General features: G+C 55.2%; 2 protein-coding genes across 2 annotated transcripts; both read right to left on the bottom strand.

The window, feature by feature from the left end:
* Positions 1-270: 270 nt before the first annotated feature.
* DAD1 (defender against cell death 1) lies at positions 271-2,285 on the bottom strand. The gene is made up of 3 exons (XM_080359888.1): positions 2,013-2,285; positions 928-1,078; positions 271-457 (listed from the first exon to the last, which is right to left on the bottom strand). The coding sequence occupies exons 1-2, from the start codon at positions 2,221-2,223 to the stop codon at positions 948-950; spliced, it is 342 nt and encodes a 113-aa protein (XP_080216014.1). The 5' UTR covers positions 2,224-2,285; the 3' UTR covers positions 271-457; positions 928-947.
* Positions 2,286-3,871: 1,586 nt separating this feature from the next.
* On the bottom strand, positions 3,872-11,610 carry LOC308049896 (von Willebrand factor A domain-containing protein 5A-like; the record flags this gene model as incomplete). The annotated part of the gene is given in 18 exon segments (XM_080359766.1): positions 3,872-3,951; positions 4,154-4,280; positions 4,487-4,710; positions 5,157-5,363; positions 5,539-5,720; positions 5,986-6,089; positions 6,213-6,377; positions 6,709-6,820; positions 7,326-7,405; positions 7,722-7,866; positions 8,276-8,364; positions 8,638-8,765; positions 9,846-9,960; positions 10,114-10,256; positions 10,612-10,849; positions 10,851-10,862; positions 10,941-11,188; positions 11,562-11,610. Coding segments are annotated over 18 exon segments (2,448 nt in total).
* Between the last annotated feature and the right edge of the window lie 447 nt (positions 11,611-12,057).

Below are 12,057 nucleotides of genomic sequence, written 5' to 3'. Positions count from 1 at the left end.
CAAATTTTCCATTGCTTTGAAGCCTGAGGGCACACTGGCAATCACACTTTCCATGACATAAAGGGTCAGGAAGCAGGGAGATGAAAAGGGAGGATGACAATTGAGTTTCCATGATGATTTGTTTCCTGTTTATCTCTGAAATTGGGGCACAGAAAAAAAAACCTACTTGGTAGAAAGGGAAGGAGGGGGTAGTAAAAAAAGGGAGTCATGCCCGAGAGGGAACTTGGGTGTCAGAAGAACCTCTGTGTTTGTCACCAACAGGGAAAAGACTGCGGTATTATGAAAAGTTTTATTAACAGGAAGGATTATAGTAGCTGTAATGAGGCAGCAGACCCCTCCATAGGGCCGTCTGTGGGGAAACACTTTGGTCCCTTCCTCTGGCCATGCCAGCAGGTCAGGGTCTGCGGGGAGCAGCCCTCCCCAGCGCCAGCCTCAGAGCTCAAGAGCAGTTCAAAACCTGCAGAGAGAAAGGCAACATGAGCCATGTTCCTGCAAAGGGACAGAAACACCCCACAAGCTCCAGTGACCCGGTGGCCTGTTGCAACAGTAACAACAGGGCACATCCTCCGCTTCCCAGCACCAAACCCTCCCCGTCCCAAACTCCTCTGCTGAGAGACCCCAGACCTGGGCACCAGCCACACCGTGGCCTCCCAATAGCGCCAGAAGCTCCAGCTCCCAAAGCCCCTCCTGCAAAATGGTGTATTTCTCTTCTAAGTGGGACTTGTGGGCAGGTTTCCGTAACACTCTAGTTCAACTGCCTTTTAAATTATAAAAGCCAAGAAGTACATGCACAAAAACAGAAACTGTGAATTCTAACCCTGTATCAACCTGGAGAACAGCTGGGAGCTGGGGCTCCTGCGTTCACTGTCTCCTTCAGCTCCACAAACGTACTTAAGTCATGTGAGCCGTGAGCCCACGGATCAGTACCTCAAAGTCTCTTCTAGAGCTCAGCCAACAAAATTGATGACGACGAGATGGAGGATGGTGTTTGCAAAGAGGAAGTCGGCAAACGCCCGCTCTGGTGAGATGCCTTGGAACTCGCCTTTGTTCTGGGGGTTGATCTGGATCCGAAGGCAAACTGCATGGCAGGGAAAGAACGAGAGACAGGGGATCACAACAGGCAGTCATGGCGGGAAGCACCATGGGGCAGCCCAGCCCACCTGGTCCCCGTCCCACAAGAATGTCTCTATTGTAAGATGAACAGGACACTGGCAGGGGATTTGCAGAGGGTTTTTATGCAAAGTTTCCCCATAGCCCTAAATATTGGGGTGGTCAGGAGAGTCCTAAGGGGAACAGACTTATAACAGGATGGGACTCGCAAAGAAACAGGAATATTTTTGTGTTCTCTACTGGGTGTGTTCGGGAGGGCTGCACAGATGATCCCATCCAACCTAAATGACCCTATGATTCTTTTGAGGGGAATTACAGAATCACAGAATCGACTGGGTTGGAAAAGACCTCAGAGATCATCGAGTCCAACCCTTGGTCCAACTCTAGTCTGTTTACTAGATCATGGCACTAAGTGCCATGTCCAACCTCACTTTAAAAACCTCCAGGGATGGTGAGTCCACCACCTCCCTGGGCAGCAACACCGTGAAGCAGTCACTGCTGGTCTGGGTCTCACCAGCTGCTACAGATCACCAGTATATGACACAACGGGGAGGGCTCCCGAGTGCCGGGAGCAGCTGGGACACCCCGGGGCTGACAGGACCCGGAGCACATGGGCAGGATCCCCGCGGGGTCGCAGCTGCTGTGGAGCCTCCTGCTGCGGGGCAGGAGCCGGGGGGTCCGGGAGAGGATGGGGTGCTGGAGCTCCCTGGCTGCCCCGGCAGGCCTGAGGCCGCTGGGGGTGACCCCCGCGGGCCGCCAAGGAAACCCCGGGTCACCATCGGGGATCCGGGCGCTTCCAGAGCCGCCCTCGGGCACCGGGACCCCGGGGCGCCGCTGGGGGGCTCAGGCTGCGCTACGGACGCGGGTGCGGAGGGGGTCCCGGGACCCGCGCGGGCACTGACCGCCCAGGATGAAGCTGCCGACGGCGGAGATGAAGCCGCTGAGGAAGGAGTTGAAGGGGAAGGTGCCCACGCCGAGGCAGTAGCCGAACTGCAGCGCCCCGGTGAGCAGCACGTACAGCAGGTAGGCGTCCAGCACCTTGAGGCGGCCGGACGTGCCGCTGCCGTACTCGCTCAGGAACCGCCGCAGCACCGAGCGCACCGAGCCCGACATGGCAGCTGAGGTGGCCGGAACTGCCCGAGCAAGCGCTTCCGGGGCACCCGAGGCAGCGCAGGCGCGCGCGCCGGGTCAGCGGACGCTGCGCAGAGCGGCTCCCGTGCCCACAACCGGGCGGAACTCGGGAGCGCTGTGCGCATGCGCGCGCGGAGCCCGAACCGACCCGACCCGGAAATCCAGGGGAGGATCGGACATCAGCGGGTCCGATTTTCACCACATAAAGACCCACTGGCTGAATCAGAACAGCCTAGATGTGCCTCCACAAACGTGGTACTTCAGTCTTCAGCATAAAGTGATGATTTTCTTGTGATGGTGCCTGAGAACCAAGACTCGGGTCTGGGTGTCACCTGCTCTGCCCCATATCACTGCCCTCCCTGTCCCCTCTGAAAACCCCCATCTCACGGGATAAGCACAATTGTGTCCCTGCTGATTTCATCCCCATAATTTTGAGCCTTTACAGGGAGATCGAGATGGTGAAGGAAAGCACCCAGGTAAGGGGTCCATAGAAATCCAGGAGTGCACAGGTGGCTCAAAAGGTGATGCAGCCAGACTCTAACACAACTTTTGTCCAGGTTGGGATGGCTTGTGTCTGGAAAGGCTGATGACAAATGCAATTTGGAGAGGTTCCTGCACTGAACACTGTGAGTCAAGAGTGTGAGGACCTTCCCTGTGATGGTGCCCGGGAACGAAGACTCGGGTCTGGGTGTCACCTGTTCTGCCCTCCTTGTTCTCCCTGAAACCCAGTCTCACAGGAAGGCCAACAGAGAGTGCAGCTTTTTCACTCTTCCTTCCATAGGTGGAGCTCTGGGCCTGAAGAAGCTGAATGCCATTTCCTGGTGTTATGGAAATATTGTCCTGGGGGGTGTCTGCCTTGGGATTTCAGGAAGACAGCACCGTGTGTCCCTGTGGAGGATGAAAGCTCTGAGCTGGTGCACTGTTTCAACACCCCAGGCAATGGCTGTGATTCTGCTCATGCCTAAATGGAAATGATGAGAGATCTTCCATTACTAAATTACGTTACTAAATGGACGTGATGAGAGTTTTACTTGCAAAACAGTTGTTTTACATGACATTGCAGAATGGGAGTTCCTGACACAGCCTGGACTTTTGGGGTAAAGCAAAGAGGTCAGCGAGTGGGGTGCAGCAGGAGTCCCTCATTGCGAGCCACTGCTATTGTGCCTGCTGCTGACACCTCCAAACACTCATTTTTTCTAGTGTGCACAGCACTGCTGTCAAGGCAGAAACCATAGAAACGTAGAATCATTTAGGTTGGGAAAGACCCTTAAGATCATTGAGTCCAATCTACCCAGTAAACCATGTCCCTAGGCGCCATCTCTCTGGAGGCCAGTGGCCCATTTTGCCAAAACACAATTCAGGAAGGGCAACCACTGGGGAATGTGTCGGCTCCTTCCCACTCCACTTCCACCGAAACCAAACATGCTGGAGGCTCTGAACTTGAGGTTTCCTCTTGAGTATGATACAGGTTCAACCCAACTAGAAGAAGACTTAAGCAGTGAGAATTCATCTGTAGTCTAAGACCCCAGCTGGTAGCAACACTAATATCTCTGCACAGTAGGTGAATTTAGGCTGTACTTTCTGGCCAAGTTTAGCTCTGCTGGTCTGTAGCACAAGGCACGTGTTGAGCTCAGAGCCTGAAGACACTTGGCTTCACGCTGCTCCCAAGGAGGGTGTTGGCTGCCTCCAGGCACTTGTCCAGCTGGGACACTGCAATCAGGGAGAGACAGGGACACAAGGGGAGTCAGGCAGGAGGGAGAGTCCACAGATGGAAGAGAGAAAGGGGACACAGGGCTCTTTCACCTGTCCCCAGGAAACTGGTCCTGCAAAGGGGTGAGGCAGGTCCCACTGGGGAGAGGAGGGAGGAGGCTGTGCTGTGGGAATCAGCAGGAAAAGGACCCTCAGGTCTCACCAGCTTGGCTGCAGAGCCAGGTCACAGCCTTGGCCTCCAGCAGCTCACAGAGGTCTTGGTAACACCTGCCCTTTCTGTTCAGCCAGGTCACAGCCAGCACTGTGGCCCAGATGCTTGGCTCCATGTCCTGGAGGAAAGCAATGACTCAGACCAGCACACAGTGCTGAGCATCCCCCGCCCCCTCACTGCTTCCCACCCCTTCATGTGTGGCTTCTGGATTCCCATCCCTTCATTCCCCTCTGGTTGCCCTTTGTATGCCAGTATTGCCACCAGCCAACGGGTTCCCATTGCCCCAGGACATCACGCTGCCACTGTAAGAGGTTCTCCGCTTACCTTACCAGGCATCTTTCCCTTGATTTCAACCTCATCAAGTTCCAGCACAGAGGCCAAGCCGGAGCTGAGGGCCCAGGAGCCATCTACATTCTGCAGTGCCACCAGCTCCTTGCACTCAGCAATTGCTTTGGTGAGCCAAGGCCCAAAAGTTGGTGAGCACAAAACAAATGTTGTGGGATCCACATACTTGAGAGAAGAAACAGATGGTGGTGGTGGTTTACATGCTGTGGGAGAAGATGTGAACAGAAGGGTTGGGAGAATCGCAGGAAGCTGACCCCTGTGCCACATCCCAGAACACTATCTCTGCTCTTCTTTAGGCAGATACTTGCAGGCTATGCCCCTTCCTGCATGTACTCAAAGCAGTCCAATGTCGCTTTCTGGACACTCCTACCTCACCCCCAGCTTTGACCATTGCCTCTTCTGGCATTCCTGCCCAGCCATGTCCCAAGACCTCTCTTGATACCTCCCCCCCACCACATCTTAGCCAAATGTGTATTTATGATCCAGCACCACTGCTGTCCCCTCCCTGGCTGGCTCTGAGCTGGGTCTCGTATTCGCTGAAGGACTTGCAGGTTTAAGGGTAACAAAGGAAAGGGTTAAAGGCAAAATTCACGCTGTGGGCAAGAGATGGCAGAATAACTCTCCTGTAACGTGTTAGATTACCCGATACCTTTTGAGCAAGCCCCCCGCTGAGGCAGGGCAGCAATGCCATGGGCAAGTCGACGGAGGGCAAGCCATGGTGCACACGCTGCGGTCAGCCAGCCGGGTGGGACCCAGAGGCTCACAGGATAGCAGGAGGAGACTCTGCTGGAGCCACGAAGCTCAACAATCTGGCAGGGGACGAATGACTGGCGCAGTGGCAACAGTGCCAGGGGCCCTTCAAGGACAGTGAAAGGGGTTGAATTAAGCAGATGGGAAAGAAGGACCTGGTGGTGATGGGACCTACCCTGTGAGACTGGGGGTTCCCCGTGGCTGTGGTTCCAGCTCCAGTGGAATGAGAACGTCTCACAGAGCTGCGCCACCAGCTCTTTCCCACAAGTGTCTTTCCTTACCTTGGTACCAGGTGACCCTCTGTGATGTGCGAACCCCCACATAGCTGGTAAAGGGGCAGATGATCCCCGAACCGAGGCTGATCTGGACGGCGCGATGCCTTGGTTCATCCCCTGACCCACTCACAGCCTCTAGCGACAACCTCTTCAGCAAGCATCTTGCAGCCAGACGATGCCCAGCCAGCCTGGAGAGAGCGCGGAGTGAGGTCTGAGGGAAAACCTGGATGCCGGGGTCCTCATCTGTCTGGAAGGAGGTGATACCCAGGTTTCTGGGTCCTATCCCTGTGAGGTCAAAGCAAGGAAGGACAGCTTGCTTGGACACTTGGGATCTCTGCCAGTTTGGGATTGCGTGTGGAAGGTGAGCATGCACAAGCTGTCTGGACCTCTCTCTGCTGGACTCTGTTAGAAATGAAGGGGATGCGTGCATCTTTCCTTGGGACGGGTTCTCACCGGCCATCTCCCTGTGGGCACAGTGAGAATTCGATCGCGTGAGTGACATCCTGGCCGTCCAGGCTGTACTGCAAGGTCATGACCCCTTTGGCCACTGTTGTACCCTGGGAACACATGAGAAGCTACTGGAGGTTACTGGGGACACAAGATGGTTATTGGGGGATATCAGAAAGTTACTGGGAGGCTATTGGGAGGTAACTGGGTGTGACTGTAGTCCCAGCTCTCACCTGTGCCTGTCCATGGATCTGGACATAGAGGAGGCTGTGTTGACCCTGAAAGATGGACTGAGGGGTGCCCCCCAGCATCTCAACCTCCAGACCATGGGGCAGGGTCCAGCTCAGAGAGATTTCCTCAGCTGCTGGCTTGAGGGCCCGCTTCAGGCACTTCAGCACCTGGGGAGAGAGGGCGGGACACTGGGGACAGTTCACAGCTCTGCCAGGGTTTAGCCCACGGCCACCAGGGTTAGGCTTCCCTGGGGTCCAATGGAATGTGTGGGGTAGCCTATGCCAGCTGGGTTCCCTGGGCGCAGTCAGGTCTGTGTGTTATATTGGGGCAGAGCCTGGGCACCTGGGTTGTCGGTGGGGTGGTGGGGTAAAGTCAGGGGAAGCCAGAGTGCCTGGGTTCTTGGGGCAGCTGGGTCTCAACTACTGTGTGTGGGCAGTCCAGGAGGTCAGTGTGTCTGTGGAATAGAGGGGGAACCTGCCAGGGCTCCTGGGTTCCTACCACAGCTGTCATACTGTTGTCAGAGGAGATGTAGGCAGCTTCACCCCCTGTTTCCCTGGCCAAGGCCATAGCGAGGGCAGCGCTGTCCTCAGAGAAGAAGAAGGAGAAACACCTATGAGGGAAGCAGAGAAAGGTGTTAGAAATGAGAATCAGAGGTGGGTGCAAGGATGCCGGCATAGAGCTGGAGAACACAGGCTGAATCAAAGCTGAGGGAACAAATTTGGTGTGCAGAACAAGGGGGCAGGAGGAAGAGAAGGGAGTGAGGGATGGGTTGGAGCTGAGCTTAGACAGGGAGCTGGCAGAGGAGAGCTGGGACTTGGGGCAGAGCTGGGGTCAGTGTAGTGAGGCTGGGGCAAAGTTTGGGGGCACATCAGGGTTTACAACTCCTGTGCCTCAATCTCCCTACCCAGCCTGTGAAGGCTGCCTTGGTTGTGGGAGTAGCATGCAAGGACTCCCACATGGGGGCTTGGCATAGGAAAGCTGTGCAGGGTGGGAAGGGTCTTTGGGACACCGGAGGGGCCCAAGGGTTGGGACAGGCACTGGTGAACAGGGGTCCTCATCAGGAAGGGAAATGACTGGGCAGCCAAGGAGGACTCGGGGCAGAGGGTCCCCATTACCGGTGGCTGTTGTGGTGACGGCAGACCTCAGCTGCAATGGCTTCCTTGTCAGGGGGTAGCCCAGCCATGAAGAGGAAGAGCTGGGAGACATGGCACATGAGTGGTGGGGCCCTGCACAGGGACCTCAAAAAGGGGAGAGCAGGTTACTGAAATGGAGAGAGGGGCCCAAGAAAGAGGTTTCCTGGAGAGAGACTACCCAAGGGAGAGGTGTCGACTCGGACAGAAACCCCCAGAGCTGCAGACTGACCTCCCCATTCCCCCACACCCCACAGTATCCTTCTTGTTCCCTTGTGACCACCACGCACTTTGGGTGGCTCCTTCCACACACACTCCTGTGTCCTCTCTCTCCTCCTTGGACATTTGTCCCCCTGCCCCTTCATGACCCTGCACCCAGACCTGGCGCGTGTGCCCACGGGGACGAGGGGTGTCGTAGATTGAGCGGAGGGTTCCCAGCAGGTTGGTGTCACACAGACTAGAGGCAGTGGAGGGGATGCGCTGCATGGCCTCCATCACATTGTCCTGCGTATATTCAACACTTTGCCTGCAGGATACACAGCATGTTTGGAGAACACATTGCTCTGTGCTGGCCCTAGTGCTGTCTGAGGCCCTGCCCCATAGCACTTCCCACAGCTATGGCCTAGAGTGTTCTGCAAGTCCTTGCCTCACCCCATAGCAGTTCTTAAAGAGACCTGGCTTCATAGTTCCTACAAGACTCTGCTCAACAGATGTGCTGTCCCATGATGCCACAAAGATCCCATCTCCAGAATCCAACCCTGGCCTACAGCACCCAACCTTGCCCCATAGCAACCAGCTGATTTCAGAGCATGCACACCTGCCCTCCAGCATCTAACCCTGCTTCACAGCACCCATCCCAGCCCCACAGCATCCAGCTCTACCCACCAGCACCTAATGCAGCCCCATAGCACGCAGCCTGCCCTATGTTTGCTCACGGGTAGATGCCCTCAGAGGTTTGTCCATAGCAGTAGATGTTGAAGTAGCAGCCCAGGGGCAGGCTTTTGAGAAGGAAGAGCAGAGAGTCCTGTGGAAAGACACAGCAGACAGGTCTTGGAAAGCACTGGGCAGGGGTTGGGGGAACAGTTGCCTTTTCCCATAGTCTCGGCCTCCTAAAACCTTTGGACTCTTCTGGATGACCCAAGCCTTGAACTCCCCTGGGCACCTGAGATGTTTCAGGACCATTTCAGACCCCACCAGTCCCCCCTCACATCTTGGTCCTTCTGTAAATGCCTGCCCTGGTCCACTGCCCCTCAGCCTGCTCCTCCGCCCCATCCTGCTCCCTGCTCTGTGGGGGTACCTGTGCATGCTCAAGAAATGTGGTGTCCAGGAGGAAGATGAACTCTCCAGACTGATGCTGCCGAGGCATCGCCTCAGGGATGCTGGGTGCCAGTGTCACCAACACCATGGGGTCACCAAGCAGGGAGCCTGGAGAAGGTGTGTGGTCGGATGAAGGCCAAGTAGGTGTCCCCTCCTCCTCCTCCTGGTTCCGATTCTCTTTGTGCTTTCAGCTTCCACCATCCCAGAGCCCATGACAACCCACACTGGTACCTCAGTACCCTACTGTACTGTCTACCAGTTACAAAGCCCAGAGCCCCACATATTACAACCCAGTGCCTCCAATACAGCTACCCAGTGAACCCTAACATAGAATCATAGACACATTTTGGTTGGAAAACACCTTTAAGATCATCAAGTCCAACCATTAATCTAGCACTGCCAGGTTCATCTCCAAACCATGTCCCTAAGAACTTCATCTACATGTCTTTTAAACACCTCCAGGGATGATGAATCAACTGTTTCTCTGGGCAGCCTGTTCCAATGCCCAATAACCCCTTCCATGGAGAAGTTTTTCCTAATATCCAGTCTAAACCTCCACTGCACAACTTGAGGCCGTTTCCTCTGCTCCTGGCGCTTGTTCCTGGGGAGCAGAGCCCGACCCCCCTGGCTCCAAGCTCCTTTCAGGCAGTTCAGAGATCAGAAGGTCTCCCCTCAGCTCCTGTTCTCCAGCTGAACCCCCCAGGTCCCTCAGCCGCTCCATCACACTTGTGCTCCAGCCCCTCACCAGCTCCGTTCCCTTCTCTCCACTCGCTCCAGCACCTCAAGGCCTTTCCTGTAGTGAGGGGCCCAAAACTGACCCCAGGATTCGAGGTTTGGCCTCCCCAGTGCCCAGTACAGGGGGACGGTCACTGCTCTGGTCCTGCTGGCCACACTAGTGCTTATATAAGTGAGGATGCTGTTGGCCTTCTTGGCCACCTGGGCACACTGCTGGCTCATAATCAGCTGTTATTGACCCACACATCCTGCTATGTGTCTGATACCTCACCACAGTGTCCCAAACACTCTACTCTGAAACCTCAGGACCCAAACTACCCCATCTGAATGCCTCCCATTTCCATCCCAGTGTCCAGTGATATCTTGTCCCCCAGAATCCACAGTGTGTCCCCATGCCCCCATGACTCCTGCAACACAAATGTGCCCCTCTGTTCCCTCCCCAGCTGCACTCACCTGTGGGGGCCCCAGGGTCTCCCTTCTCTACCACAGCACTGAATGCAGTGGGCTCTCCAAAATGCACCACCAGCTCCAAATCATGCTGACTTGGGGGGCTGCCAGCCAGGGAGACCTGGAGAAGGAATGCCTGGTCAGACACAGGAAGAGGGGCCCAAATTCAGCATTTGGCCAGGAGCACAGGCAGTGATCACAACGCACTCCCTTTTTCTCAGTGATTCTGCCCCTCCACAGCTGCCCCAGGGTCCTGGCACTCGGGAGGGCACACCTGAGCAGTGCTGTGGTCCTGGGCAGTGTAGATCAAAGGGGAGAGGTTGAAATTGGCATGGACACGGGCCACTCCACGGGGTGACTGCAGGCTGGCAGTGAGCAGTAGGCTGTAGGGCAGCTTGCCAGTGTTACAATTCCAGGCTGCAAGGAGAAACATGGCACTGGGGAGGGCAAACGTTCTCCCTGCAGGAGTGGCGGGGGACAGGATTTGGCATCCATATATAGGGCATAGAGAGAGAATTGGGGCTTGTGAATAACGTGCATGGAAGGGCCCATCAGTCTCTTTATGGGAAACGTGTGGGAGGTGTGGTTTTCCTCATAGGGCACAGGGAGGAATATGTGGATCTGCTCAGGGTCTGCATGGTGGAAAAATGTGGGTCCCCCTGTGAGTCCCAAGAGAATTTTCATTGAATCTGTTCATAAAGTACATGGGGAGTCTATGGCCCTTCCATAGGATGTGTGACTGGGAGGGCAGGTTCCTTGTGGGGTCACTCACCATAGAGTGTTGTGTAGGGATGCAGTGTAGGTGGCAGCACAAAACGGGCTGCTCCGTCTGGTTCCCGTGATAGCTCTTGGACATAGCGCAAGGTCACGACCACCTCGGTGCCAGGGGGCAGAGTGCCCAGGAAGCAGGCAAACACCTCACCTGGATATTCAGACTGATCCTGAAGGTATTCCATGTCCTCCCAGCCTCCTGTAGCCTCGTGCAGTTGCTGGGGCTGGGTGGGAAGGGGGAGGCACAGAAAGCTGATCACCAGGCAGACCGTGGGCTTCTCATCCTGTGCCCTTGTGGTGTTTCACCCATTCATCCCCCGGTGCTGGTACCTTGTCCCGTAGCACAGCCTGGATCTTGGCATCCTTACTACGGGTCTGGAAGGAGTAGATGGCCATCTGGGGGCCCAGGGGGAAGACGAAGAGCACTTCTGTGGAAATCAGACTCCTGTTCTGGTAGATGAGTTCTGAGGCCACGTCAGCCACATAATCCTGGATAGTAACATCCACCACAGCACTACAGAGAGGCACCGTGTGTAGAGGTAGGCGGAGGAACTTCTCCAGCAAAAAGGATCCTGTTGCTGTTGAGAGAGATGCGACCTGTCCATCAGCATCCATGAACAACACAAGGAGGTGGTTGGGGCTGCTTCAAGAATGTGCCTATTCCCACCCTGGAAACCAAGCCTGGGTGACCAACACTACTGAGGATCTAGTGTAGACCTGCCATAGAGCAATGTCTGTCTCCCCCACCCTCTCAAGCTTCCCTTTTCCCCATACCTCTGTTCCCCACCCTTTTCCTGCAGAGCTCTTGACATTTCCTACCCTCATTTCACTCTGGGATCATCCTGCCCAGGTATTTCCCCCTCTGGCTGCCTATCCTTCTCCTTTCTTTGTCCCTGTTTGAGAGCATCCCCATCCCCCAAATGTCCCTCAGCAGGCTGAACCCCAGCTCACTGTCATGGGTGTAGGATTTTCCTAGAAGTCCAAAGCTCTGACGCAACATTGCTGGAGACCTGCAGACAAGAAAGATCCACAAAAAACACCAGGCAGATCCTATTTGGGAAGGTTCTGTGTCATTTTCCCAGACCTACACACATAGCTGGAAGCCCCAACCCACCATGTACAGCGAGAGCAAAACCAGGGATTCAGAAATCCCTTTTGATGAGCACTGGGACATCACCAGGTGTATCTGTGCATTAGGAGGTCTGCACCCCATCCCCATCATGGGAGGATTTTGAAGACAACTGAGAGATAGCAAGGGAAGATGGAGGGAAGATGGCATGAAAGCAAGAGCAGATGGATGGATGGATGAATGAGACTGGAGTGGGATGAACAATACATGGCTATTCATCCACAGCTGGCTGGATAGATTGGAAGACAAGGTCCATTTTGGGACAGATGGATGCAGAGGTGGACAAACAGAGAGACATCAGAATTTTTGTTGAAATGG

The sequence above is a fragment of the Nesoenas mayeri genome (genome assembly GCF_963082525.1).
Source record: "Nesoenas mayeri genome assembly, chromosome: 26".
Taxonomy (NCBI): domain Eukaryota; kingdom Metazoa; phylum Chordata; class Aves; order Columbiformes; family Columbidae; genus Nesoenas; species Nesoenas mayeri.
Note: the sequence above shows the minus strand (reverse complement) of the source record. Positions and strands in the feature narration are given on the sequence as shown.

Bases quoted from the DNA above. Each gene is read 5' to 3' on its own strand.
- DAD1 (XM_080359888.1), bottom strand. From the start codon at position 2,223: ATGTCGGGCTCGGTGCGCTCGGTGCTGCGGCGGTTCCTGAGCGAGTAC. The intron at 1,079-2,012 runs GTCAGTGCCCGC...CCTGCCATGCAG, and splicing joins CGGCAGCTTCATCCTGGGCG to TTTGCCTTCGGATCCAGATC.